This window comes from Saccostrea echinata, unplaced genomic scaffold (genome assembly GCF_033153115.1).
Source record: "Saccostrea echinata isolate AGI-Se365-2 ecotype Australia unplaced genomic scaffold, CSIRO_AGI_Sech_v1 ptg000015l, whole genome shotgun sequence".
Taxonomy (NCBI): domain Eukaryota; kingdom Metazoa; phylum Mollusca; class Bivalvia; order Ostreida; family Ostreidae; genus Saccostrea; species Saccostrea echinata.
This window is the reverse complement of record NW_026889764.1, coordinates 16,379,309-16,392,723: the sequence shown is the minus strand read 5'-3', so window position 1 is coordinate 16,392,723 and position 13,415 is coordinate 16,379,309. Positions and strand designations below refer to the sequence as shown.

The following is a 13,415-nucleotide window of genomic DNA, read 5'->3' as shown; positions in this document are numbered from 1 at the left end:
CTGTGTATAAACTGTATCAATATCATTTTTGAGAGAAAAATTACTCTATAGATTGTTGCCATCTTCACGATGTTTGCGAATCATAAATACTGTATAAGAGATTTTCTTTGGGGGGAAATTTACCCCGTAAAAGTCTTGCTATCGTCAAGATGGTTGCTTTTGCTTTCAAACACTGTACATAAACTGAATCAATGTCATATTTTTGAGAGGAAATTTACCCTGTAGAGTTCTGCTATTTTAAAAGTGTAATGTTCGCTTTTTATAAGAGTAGTGAAAACTGTATCAGTGATATTCTTTGGGGGAAAATTTACCCCGTAAAGTCTTGCTATCTAAAAGATTGTTGCTTTTGTTTTGAATTACTTTAGGTACTGTTTCAATGTAATTTTTGAGAGGAAATTTACCCTGTATGTTTTTGCTATCTTTAAGATGTGAATCAGTGATTTTCTTTCGGGGGAAATTTACCCCGTAAAGTCTTGCTAAATTGTCAATAGTTCCTCCAAATATTTAAATTTCAGTTTATTTGTGACACTAGATCGTGAATCCGTTAGAAAAATGCTGATTTTTCATAATCTTATGAATAAATATCTTATAAAACTGTTTTTTTGTTAGATTTTGTCAATACCTGAGGACAAAATGCCTAAAACAGAAAAAAAGATTTTCTGTTTTAATTTTGGAATGCGTTAAACGTGTGGACATGTTCAATTAAATTAATAGCAAAAGAAATATTGATGTGGAAGGTAGATGAACATCTTTTTGCAAAAAACAGTTCAGAGATGTTAGCTCATTTAATTGTACCGAGTATCTCTTTGAACATTTGATAATAATACAAACATTTTATGCATTTATATTAATATATGCGTTGTAAAATTTTTCTAAACATACTAGAAATATCACTCGATATATCCATGCTTAAACGAGGAAAAAAAGTAAATTCAAGTCCATGTCTCTTTTTCTGTTGATGACACTAGTACTGGAATGAACTTTTCTTGATTCTTAGCAAAGGAGTCAATTTATGGATTAACTTTTCTTGACCTGCATTGGCTTAAAAGACCCAGGCTTGAGAAAGCAAAGAAAACCCGTGCATCGAAACATAATAAAGACAGCAACTGTCTGTAATGAAATTTGGAAATAACAAACAGTAATCAAGCTCAACAGTCCATTGATACAATAAAATTTGGAGCAGAACAAACACGTAATTTCATGAAATGAAAATTATAATTTTGCGAGCGTTCTATACAGATCCAAACAAGATAAATAAACCGACAGAAAGGCGGTCTTTTTAATAGGGAACTTAAAATTGACAATCTAAAAGTAAACCACATATACAAAATATCGTGAGAAAAAAGACTGGTTTTCTAAGTGCCTGTTAAGACCAAAATGATAGTATTTTTATACAAATTGTCTTGTATTCTATTTTTCTTGACTTAAAGACAGTATCTGCCTTTTAAATTTTTATTATTTTTGATATTTGCAAAGAATGATTGTAAAACTTGATTTCACTAAAATGGGGGTATTTATTCTTAAAAGACCGCTTTGCAAAATTAATAAAGTTTACTAGGATTAAATTTTTATTTACCTAAATATAATAATAACATCTTTAAAGAAAAAATAGCATGTAGTCAACTTACATTTTGAGAAGTTTTAAAACTCACTGTAAATTGTGATTTTTTTTTTCTGAATGACCTTAGTAGAATGAGCATCAAATATTAAATGGTATATTCCATGAAAAACTTCAAGTGAATGTGTTGAATATCATAGTTGATAACATTACAGGTACATGTATATGTGTTTTGGTGCTGAACTTAATGGAATTTTGCGAGGTATGCGCTCTAAGCATATGAATATAAGCATGCAAAGATATGTCCAATTTGAGCTTTTAAATAGTATATGAGTTACGATGGACAAAAAACTTATTTGTTTGAGAGAATTTTTTGAAACCCCTGGCTTACCTTAACATAGCACTGGAATTCTAGAAACGTAGTTTTGACGAGTTGAAAAAGTTTCAATTTAATTCAGAAGGATGAAGAGCGGTAATTTTGACGAAGTTCGTGGTTCCAATAAAAAATATAAAAGGAATTACCTCTCTTTGATTTCAAAAACCGATATCATAGTAAGTTCAATAAAAATGTTATCTCACCGAACTTTCAAACTGCTATCCAGAATGTGTATGACATTAAAAAAAACAATTTTGAATACCTAACAAATTATCTTTAAGATATAAATAATTCGCACAATATGCTGAAACTTCATAAACCCAGGTTCAAGCAATCCTGGGGTCATGTTTATAAAGCTACTTTTGCAATGCAATTAGGTTTGATTGAAATTAAAGTTAAAAAAAAATACCTCCTCTAGTTTTGATCGAGGTCACGAGGTAATTGTGGTAGACCAAGCTTACAAAACCCGTAAAAATGAATTTACCCAAGTCAGCATAGCTAGAGTATATTCTATAAGTTTATTATTTGATTACGAAACATGCCTGGGGTTTCAGTAAAATTAAAAATAAAAGAATTATGATAAATAAATAATTGTAATTATTACGAAAACCACTAAACAATTCATTGAGCTGAAATGACAATAATTGATATATATCCATTTTGATTCTAAATTTCTACAATATGTATTATTGTCTGTCAATTTACATATGTATTCTTTTCATTTACAAACATTCAATTTTCAAATATTTAAACCTACATGTAAATATCATAAATTTTTGCAAAGTACTTCGTGTGTCTAGCTACCCATTTGTTTGTCATAAAATCGTACTTGTCCTAGCTGTTAATTGCAATGAATGCAAATATAGCCCTTTTAAAGCCATTACCCAAGATGCATAAATATTTTGACTCAATACCTTACCTTAAAGGTATAGACCCAGGTCACTCTTTTATGTCAAAATGAAATGTGTAAGGATAATGACCAGTGTACCCTTGATTGCAATGAATTTAAAGTCTGCAACACTTGTCTGGGTACTCCACAAGGGGCCTAACCATGACGGCTCGCCATGGGTTTATGTAACTTTGCCATGCCTAAACAAGGAACGCCATGGTTAAAATCTGCAGGTGTCATGATTTTTTTTATTGCATTTCATGTTGCCAATTCTTATTTATAACCTAAATAATTTAATTGTTCTAGCACCTTGCTTCAGATAGATTGCTAAATAAACACGGTCGTTCCACGCTAGATGAATTGCTGTGAAGCATGACAAATTCCATGCAACTATGCTGATGATCATATAAGTAGAGAGTTCAAGTTTTCTATACCAAATACATGTAATTTTGGAGGAAATATGTCGACGGATTTTACCGTTATTTCCCAATCAAGACAAGGAGCACACGGCGGGTGTGACCAGTCGGCAGGGGATGCTTACTCCTCCATGGCACCTGATTCCACCTCTGATGTTTTGGAGGTCCGTGTTAGCTCTGCTCCTATTTTTTATTGTTTAATGGACTTTTGAGCTTGAATACTGTTCGTTATCTCCATATTTTCATGTGATATGTGCCTACTAAATGATTCACAAAATATGAAAGATTCAGTGTGCTGTAACTATGGCTCATATACAATTTACACGCATCTCAGCCTTCAGAGGTCAATGGCCAAATAGAGTTTAAATTTGAAATTGTCCTGCCTGCTCATATGTCCTTTGCATGGTAAATAACTTTTGAAAATTTCACTTATTATTATATTCCCATTTTCGTATAATGATGCATACCATATTGAGGTGTGTCATTACTTTAATGTGAAAGGTCGATTCCAACAATATCAAGTTTCCTACGTGAAACACTGAACTCAGTTTTAATTGTCATTGACCAGGGACTTTAGACTTAAAGATTTTGCCTTGAATTAAGACACTCGAACTTGAAATTATTCCAGTTTAGCTTTTCAAGGGTATTGACCGGACAGTATATCATTTTCTAAACAGCAACTATAGACCATTAATGATGATCTGTAAAATTGTTATTAACCTTTACGAAATGGGAACTAATACACTGGTTTGAATAGTGTCTGATTACTGTATATGACGGAGAAATGGCTTTTTCTATCTCTATGCTTATTGACCTTATCCATTGAATGTGACATTTATGCAAGATCCTGACAAACCGCTTCGTGGTTGGCAAAAAATTGATTTTCATTTCATTCAATCAAGGGTTTAAGCGTTATCGCCCGAACGTGATTTTGTTACAGTAAGAAAAACAATAATGCCAAAAACAAAGACACTGCTACCTTGCAGAGACATACAAGAGGCCCATGGGCCACAAAGCTCACCTGAGTCAGTATGAACCTGCTGCTTTTACCATCTAAATATTACTATGTAAAACTTTGATCACATATTGTGGCCTTATCTTACCCTCGGGGGTCATGATTAAAAAAAAAAAAAAACAACTGAACCTTGACTATCTGCAGATGCATCAATATACGTAAATATGATCTATCATTATTTTGCCGTTCTAGAGAAGATATCTTAAGTTTTTTCCTTTGTATTCCAATGTAAAATTTTGATCGCTATTTGTGGTCCTACCCTTCCCCTCGTTGTCATGGTTTAAAACAATTGATTTTACACTACCTTATGATGCTTCCATATAAATATGACTACTCATTGATTTGCTGTTCTTGAGAAAAAGATTCTTAAAGGGTACTACAATATTTTCTATGTAAAACTTTGATCGCCCATTACAGCTTTACCCTACCCCCGTGGGTCATGATTTAAACAAGCTTGAATCTACACTAAATGCAGATGCATCCATATAAATATGACTAACCATGTTTTGCCGTTAATAGCTTTCTTGTTCTTGAGAGGAAGATTTTTTAAAAGATTTTTCTTTTCCTATGTAAAACTTTGATCGCCCATTGTAGCCGCACCCTACCCCTGGTTGTTATGATTTCAACAAATTTGATTCTACACTTTCCGAGAATACCTCCAAATAAATAAGACTAATCATGACTTTTCTGTTCTTGAGAAGAAGATTCTTAAATAGTTCTCCAATATTTCCTATTTAAAACTTTGATCGCCCATTTTGCCCTACCTACCCCGGGGGTCATGATTTTTTTTAAAAACTTGCCTTCCATATATATACAAATATTACCTAACACAGCTTTCTTAAATTGTTCTTGAGAAAGGCTTTTTAAAGACTTTGTCTATACATTCCTATAAAGCTGACCGCCCATTTTTGCCACACCCTACCTCTTGGGCTATGATATGAACAAATTTAAATTAAATTTACATTATGCAGTAAAGCTTTCATATATAAGTCAAAGCTTTTCTGGCCCTGTTGTTATTGAGGAGAGAATTTTTAAATTATCCAACCCAATCTTCACTATTTTTTAGTTATCTCCCCTCGCAAGAGATTGTAGAGCTTCGTTTGATTAAACTTAAATTCCCTTCACCCAAGGATACTTTATGCGAAATTTGGTTGAAATTGGAGTTGTTCTGGAGAAAAGATGAAAATGTAAAAAGTTTACAACAACGATGTTAGTAGACATAGGGCAAATTTTAAACAGAAAACCCACTTTTGCCTACGGTTCGGGCGAGCTACAAAGGGTGCGACATAACGTAAGCTGCACTGATACTGAAGACATATCAGCCTGAACTGAGTAATTGACTTGCTTTTTTTTCAAAATGCATTTTAGAATTGGCAAATGAAATTGATTTGATAATATTCTAAATAAATCGAATTAAAAATAAACAACTATATGATATCATTCTACTTTAACAAAAATGCAATGTTGAAAGCACGCTCCATAGTATTTAAGGATGCGTGTTTTTTTAATCTTAGGGTATTCTGCTAAATGATAATTATGCGAATTCAAACAAACAGTTCTTGATAAATTATTTATCGTTTGTTTGGGTTCCTCTATCTTAATTAAACTGATGACTGATGATTACCATCTTGCTTATTATCATTTTTCAAGGTAAAAGGTAATTTTTTTCTCTTATTTGCCTTTTTAACCTTTAAATATTAATCAATGGTCTTAAACATCAAATTTGAAGCTTTTTCATGATTAATTTCATGTTAAATTTATTCATATTAAAATAACAATCACATAACGTACTATAAAAATAGTAAAATAATACATTTCATATGATAAATTTATCATAAAAAGTAAGAAAAAAAAGGTTGATCAAGTGTGGAACAAATCTGTGTAAAAAAGGGGATTAAGACGGCAAAAGCTCAACTTCATCTGTGTAATTGCCAACACTTTTACATCTGTTCTCTATTCAGCTCTTGATCTATTTCTCCAGATGAAGTAGATATTGCTCACGTGACGGCTTGACTCACAGCGTACAGGAGCACACATATCTGATCTATAAAACATGAAACGAAAGAATGAACACCGGTTTTATAACATCTACTGAGTATTTGTGTATTATGGAATGAGAAAACTCCCACCAGCCATCAAAAATCTCAGAAGCTAGTCGTGACTGGGTAAGTATGCTGTTATTAGTGTGTTATATCATCTTTAGTAAGATTGACGTAGACGTGCACTCAATTATCTTGAATTGTGTTATTTGCAGGATCAAAAAGGCTATATATACAACGATATTCATTGATTGAAAAAGCTATAGCAACAATCTTTTACAACCAATAGTTTTCAAAATTACATAGTGTATTACCCCCATGGGACATTCTTAATATTCTGAAGTCATGATATCGTAACTTATAGACATTTTTTTTCCTTATTCTCTTTAGGATGTAGGCGAAAGCCTGTCCACTTCTCTACAGAGATTATTTTTTTCCTACTTGAAAAAGTGATTCTTTATTAAATGATAAGTGTGACTTCTATTGAAAGATGTGCACGGAACATAGTCTGATCATTTGATATTTTTTTAGGCCCAGCTTTGTTTTAAACCGAATGGCTATTGATTGAAAACCATACGTTCGCTTTAAGGATACAATCGTTCGCATTGTATCTTCTCTTTTCACAAATCTGATTAATTAATCCATTGTAGAAACGCCTCATGGGTAAAGGATTTATTGCAATCAATATAATTTGTGTTTCAACAATATCGAAAACATTATGATTTGCTTTTGCTTCCACTATGACGAGCATGGTCACAATTGCAAGAGCAGCTAATTTTGTTCATATATATATATATATATATATATATATATATATATATATATATATATATATATATATATATATATATATATATATATATATATATATATATATATATATATATGTTTACATTCAAAATAAATTCAAATTTTACAATGTATTTTAAATTTCAAGACAGAAACTTGCAGAATACACTAAATTAAATTATAACCCCTTTCTGTCGTAATCCATGAATTACATTGGGATTTTTATAGACAACAAATCTCAAAACCGTCTCAAACGAGTGGAAATTGTTTGCAAGGAACGTAAAACAACACAACCAATCAATCAAGCAATGAAATAAAAAGATAAATTCCTCGTTAATTATTTTTACGAATAGATAGGAAAATCGTTGTACATGTACTAGTCTAATCAATTTTCTTTAAACATGATAACCATGAATGGATTTAATGCTATAAAAAATCTTTCTGAGGCATTTAGCAACATTTTGCGAAAATCGATTTGTATTTATTTCAGAACATGTTTCAAAGCGACTGAATTTTATGTGAGGAATATACAGGACTATCTTTAAATGAAGAAATTGTGGCAATATGGCAGCGACTGCAAAGAAGAGACGAAACGTGATTATAGCAATGGATGGAAGTGACGCCTCGCTTAATGCATTTAATTGTAGGTATCGGAATTCAACTGTGGCTTTGTGTAAAATGATCCTTTATAAGCAGATTGAAAATTTCTGACAGCTTTCATTTACCATACGTGATATTCATGAATAATTCATACAAGTATTGCTACTAGCACGTAAGGGACGTTTCTGTGTGTTACAAATATTTTCCCCCGATTGACCTTGATTTATTTTTATTTAAGAGGATAGCGTGGTCATAGACATTTTTGAATAAATAACCTCCTGGAAAAATTGTTCGGTATAGAATATAGTAAATCACGTTAAATATAATATTATAGTGAAAACAAGCGTTGTTTTTTCTTTTAAAAAATATATAATTTTAAATAATAGTAATGGATAGGAAAATAATATTTCATTTTTTGTTGGATCTGTTGGGTAATTTGTTGACCACCTAACCTCGCTGGAATGAAAATTTTATATCATAATTTTTAAACAAGACAGGTGACTTTTCATGTTTCATATTTAGTTCAAGCTGACAATACTTTTCATTATTAGAAAGAATTAATTTTATTTAAAACCAACATTTATATGCTAACTTTAGGGTATCGAACAATGGCCCGAATGGAAACTGATAGGATAACTTTGGTTCATGCTGTGGAAATATATCGCTCTATATACACTTCTCCATTATTTCATGGTAAGATAAACATTATTTATTCTTCTTACCAATCATATACAATTATGTTATTTCATCAATATATTTTTTGCATGATTATTGATATAGATATTTAATGCCAAGTATTATATCTATTTTTCCTGGTTATTGGGCAGGCAAAATGTAATTTTAAAGCCTTGGATATTTCTAATCAAATGCATATGATATTTCATTTATTTCAACATCACGATAATATTTAAAAAATAAAATAAATGTATTTTAAATGCAGACATTCCATTTGCGGTTGATGTAAATGCTGTAAGAAAAGCTTATGCAGACCATAAAATAGAGACTGAAAACAAGTTGTACGACCTAGCTCTCTTGATGAAAGCGTACTGTGTAAGTATATTGGATCGTAACAATCAACTGTAGTATACTCTAGCTCTATTGATGGAAGCATTTTTGTACATTAGATAATGAATTATTGCAAATTGAATTATCTAGTTCCATTGTTGAAGCATATTATGAAAATACTTTATCACATCTAGAATATTATACAATTATACAATCCAGCTTATAAAGTGGAAGCATGTGGTATATATACGAAATATCTTGAATCATATTCACCATTCGAGTTTAGATATATTGATGATAGTATACTCAAGTTTACTATCTATATTAATTGTATGTAGATTGAGGGAAAAGTCCGCAGTGTACATGCCGACGATCCTGGCGAGGGACTAGTTCGTATAGCGGAGGAGTTAGAAGCTGACATGATAGTGATGGGAACACGTGGGCAAAGCACCATGAGGCGGACAGTCACCGGAAGTGTTAGTGACTATGTCCTTCATCACGCCACAGCCCCAGTTCTTATTTGTCCACCAAAACACGTACTAAAGTAGTGAATCAACTGGAAAACATACTATTAAATATTTGAAATACAATAATACTTAACTGTGCCAAGAGTCATTCTTTCTTGTAATTTCCTGTATATAGTATCATTAGATATAATTTATTTTAACCTACCTTGGCAATTTCACTGTATGTGTAATATTATGTATTGAATGAGGATTTTATTCAATTAAGACAGGATAAATTTCATGAAGGATTGAGAAGGAATGGAATCTAAAATCATTTGTACATTTTACTTGATCTATAACATATGGCATAATTTCCATCGAGTTTTGATAAGTAGCACAATAATTTTTTTCCCTGGCATATATTATTAAGCTTGAAAAAAAAGAAACACGAAAATTTAATTTTATTAGTCAACAATTTTTAAAGAAATTAATAAAAATTATTATATTAAAAGGTAGATATAACTCATTTTCTCTACAACACTTGGACGAAAAAATTAAGGAAGACTCAAGAAAGCATAGAAAAACATTAATGAATTAAGAGTTATCTTTCCTGTTATACCGTTAGTCACCACATATGTCATCATAGCCAAGTTACTTATATTTGGCCACTGAACTGGACAGATATAAATGAACAAAATTTGAATTGCACACTATTCATAAATATTTATAAACACGCGATGAGATACGTATTAATGAAACGCGAAAGTCAGTGGGTAAAAATAACTTTCACAACAGATTTTTTTGACGATAACGCAATGGATTGATAAGTATTAGAAAACTAAAACATTTTCTGATAGATGTACCTATTATTTACGAATTATTATGCTATGGAAACTCAAACACTTTTTTCTTTCGGTCACACCATGACCATGTCATCTATTCATTGTTTATGATTAGGGTGTCGCTCCCACGTTTGTATGACTCTCTTACAGGCAGTCTAGGGCAAATTGTCAGAGAACAAACTATACAAAACCGGAAGTTAAAATATTTTTTCTCGAGAAGTCAATGTGTGTGGAGGACCCTTAAAACAATTAATACAAAATTAGACAAAGCAAACGCGGACCTTAAAAAACACATCAGAGGTGGGATCAGGTGAAATGGAGTAAGTATCCCCTGTCCACCGGCCACATCCGCCGTGTGCTCCTTGCCATGATCGAGTAAACGAAAAATCCGTATACAAAACAGTGAGAAAATACTAGTAATGGTCTAAGAATTTTTAGAAAAACGTCTGTCAACATTCGACATAATGATAGATTGTATTTGTTGACAAGGCCATTGCATCGACCACAGAATCTTAGAGATGTTAATTGACTTAAAACGAGACTGTTGATTGTTCGTACGTAGAGCATGCTCTTGAGTTCCCAGTCAACTGGGAAACTTGAACTCCATATACAGGTGATAATGGTATATTGCTACATAAATAAGCGAAGTTGACGTTAGAAAATTGAAATTACGTTTATCATAAAGTTTTGTTTTTAGGTTACTATGAACGTTTTCTTTTTCTTTTTTTTTTTAGTAAAATATCCAAATATGAAACAGTTGTGTCAGACTCTGTGGCATCTTTTATTTCGAGCTCAAAGGGATATATCGAATCACTTAGGAGTAAAAATGAATATTGATAAGGCCAAATAAAAAAATATGTGTGGTTCCGGTTACCCGACCGTCCCTATTTTATACCCCCGACCCTAAGCTTTTTTTTGGGGGGCAATTTTCTAATTTTTTTCGGAATTTTCCCCAATTTCCATCAATAGCTTCGGTTTAAGTTTTAGTTTCAGCAATGACGGCCTCCTTGCAAAACATAGTGCAAGTGTTTAATAGTTTTAAATCCAAAGCAAGCTAGCATGTAGGTGTCCCCTACCAATATTGACTAGTATTTTATCACACCACATCTAAATGCCACTTGCAAAGCAGTGATAGGTATTATTTAGAATAATTAAAAAAATCATTTAAAAAAAAAAATTCCCTACCTACCTACCCTAATTTTTTTGGTGGTGTAACCGGAACCACACATATTTTTTTATTTGGCCTAATAGATAAAACGCTGTCGATGTATGTAAATGTTGAATTGAAGGTCACCGCAAGAGACTTTTTATTATGTAGAAGTTTTTCAAACAAAATCCGCTTTATATGAATACAAAAAAAGGTCTAATAAGAACAAGACGCAATTAGTAACCATGGGTATTCCGACAAATTGTTCGGAGACTTGATCTCCTAAAACTTCATAGATATTGTCAATCAGAAACTCAAGCATCTTTTTAATATCAACTTCAGAGTACTTTCGTGCTCAATCAGAATGTTTTTAACAAAATAATTTTGTAATTGACCAATGACAAGGTAAAATGTAAAGAAAACATCAGGAAGAAATTATTAAATTTAAAGAATACTTACCAGGGTTATCCATGAGCCGCATTAAAATTCCTTAGCGCCACATTTTAAAAAATCAGCACCTGTTCTGCTACAGTTTAATATTAGTGCCACAGTAAGATGATCGTCAATTAATAATAAATTTATAAATTTCAAAGTGAACCTTCAAATTGTGTACCCTTTTAACTTTCTAATTTAAACTGTTAATGTACTCTGACTAATTACATGTAGCGTCCATTGTTTGGCTCGCACAATCAATTATCTTCTAGACTTCGCGCATGAATAAACAGAGATAAGCCTTTTTTTCAATACTTCCCAGTAACTGCAGTTGAAGTTTTTTAATACCAATTAATTACTTAGCAAAAAATACTATAGATAACCACACCTCTAAAATTGTATTGGCACTTCCAGTCAAACATTGTACGTGTATCGTAATCATGTATTGATCACTATTAATGCAAAATTAAAAAAAAAAAATTAAAGGTATATCCATTAAAATAGTATTTAATGACTCTAAACTGCTAAAGTGTTCTTTTTTCAATTAACAAGTTTTAAGATACTTCAGTCATTTGAGATCAATAATTGCAAATACATGTACGAAGATGAAAGCGTGATTTTGTGACCTACCAGAATTTTCTCTGCCATTTATTGAACACTGTACAAGGTGTTTAGTTCACTGTTATAAACAAAATAATTGTTTTTAAATATCGGAGGTAAACACTAAAAGATTGCTATTACTTGTAATTTTTTCTGTAAGTAGAAATTTCACACTTTTTATATGAATTATTAAATGTACAACGAACATAATTATCTTTTTTTTTAAAGTTTATAAATAGTTATTTTGAAAATAGTTTCTTTTAAAAATTTCTATTCAATGAAGTAATTATATACTTAGTAAATATTAAATGTGATCTGAAAATCATCTGAAGCAAAGTCATGATTGGTCATATGTACATGGAAGCATGACTAATCATGGCTTTACTGTTTTTGAGAAGAAGATTTTAAAGATTTTCCCTACGTATTCCGATGTAAAACTTTAATCGCCGACTTTGGCCCCGCTCTACCCCCGGTTTTCATGATTCGAACAACCTTGAATCTACTATATCTGAGGATGCTTCCATATAATAATGATCAATCATGGTTTTGCTGTTGTTGAGAAGAATATTTTTCAAGATTTTCTCTATGTACTTCTATTTAAAACTTTGATTCCCAATTGTGGGCCCACCCTACCGACGGAGGTCATGAATTTAACAACCTCTAATCTACACTTTATGAGGCTGCTTCCATGTACATATGACCAATCATGACTTTGCTGTTTTTGAGAAGAAGATTTTTAAAGATTTTTCCTATGTATTCCTATGTAAAATTTTGATCGCCCACTGTGCCCCCCCCTCCTACCCCCGGGGGTCATTATTTAAGCCACCTTGAATCCAGACTATCTGAGGATGCTTCCATTTAAATTTGATCAATCATGGTTTTGCTGTTGTTGAGAAGAAGATTTTTCAAGATTTTCCCTTCATGTATGTATTCCTACGTAAAACTTTGATCGCCATTTGTGATCCAATCCTACACCCGGGGGTCATGATTTGAACAAACTTGAATCTACACTACCTGGGAATGCTTCCATATAAATATGAGCAGTCATGACTTTGCTGTTCTTGAGAAGATTTTTTAAAGATTTTCGAAATTCTCTATGTATTTCCTAGTAAAAATTTGATCACCCAATGAAGCATGGATCATCCCACCCCAACTAACTAGTTTGGGGGGGGGGGGGTCATCAACGCCTCAGGTGCCTGTGATAAAACACGTGTTGTTTTGTGCAATTTCAGATTAAATTTCAATGAAACACTCCAACATC

The 13,415-nt window shown here is 31.9% G+C and overlaps 2 protein-coding genes across 3 annotated transcripts in view; one reads left to right on the top strand and one right to left on the bottom strand.

Moving 5' to 3' along the window:
- LOC133187577 (heat shock 70 kDa protein 12A-like) overlaps positions 1-13,415 on the bottom strand; it is a 71,145-nt gene that overhangs the window by 16,722 nt on the left and 41,008 nt on the right. The gene's annotated exons all lie outside the window — the stretch shown is intronic.
- LOC133187930 (uncharacterized) lies at positions 6,268-9,292 on the top strand. 2 transcript variants are annotated; one of them, XM_061323327.1, is made up of 6 exons: positions 6,268-6,419; positions 6,944-6,956; positions 7,573-7,725; positions 8,280-8,375; positions 8,623-8,732; positions 9,026-9,292. In XM_061323327.1, the coding sequence occupies exons 3-6, from the start codon at positions 7,647-7,649 to the stop codon at positions 9,233-9,235; spliced, it is 495 nt and encodes a 164-aa protein (XP_061179311.1). In that variant the 5' UTR covers positions 6,268-6,419; positions 6,944-6,956; positions 7,573-7,646; the 3' UTR covers positions 9,236-9,292. The 2 variants fall into 2 exon arrangements, with proteins under 2 accessions (XP_061179311.1, XP_061179310.1); XM_061323326.1 differs by lacking the exon at positions 6,944-6,956.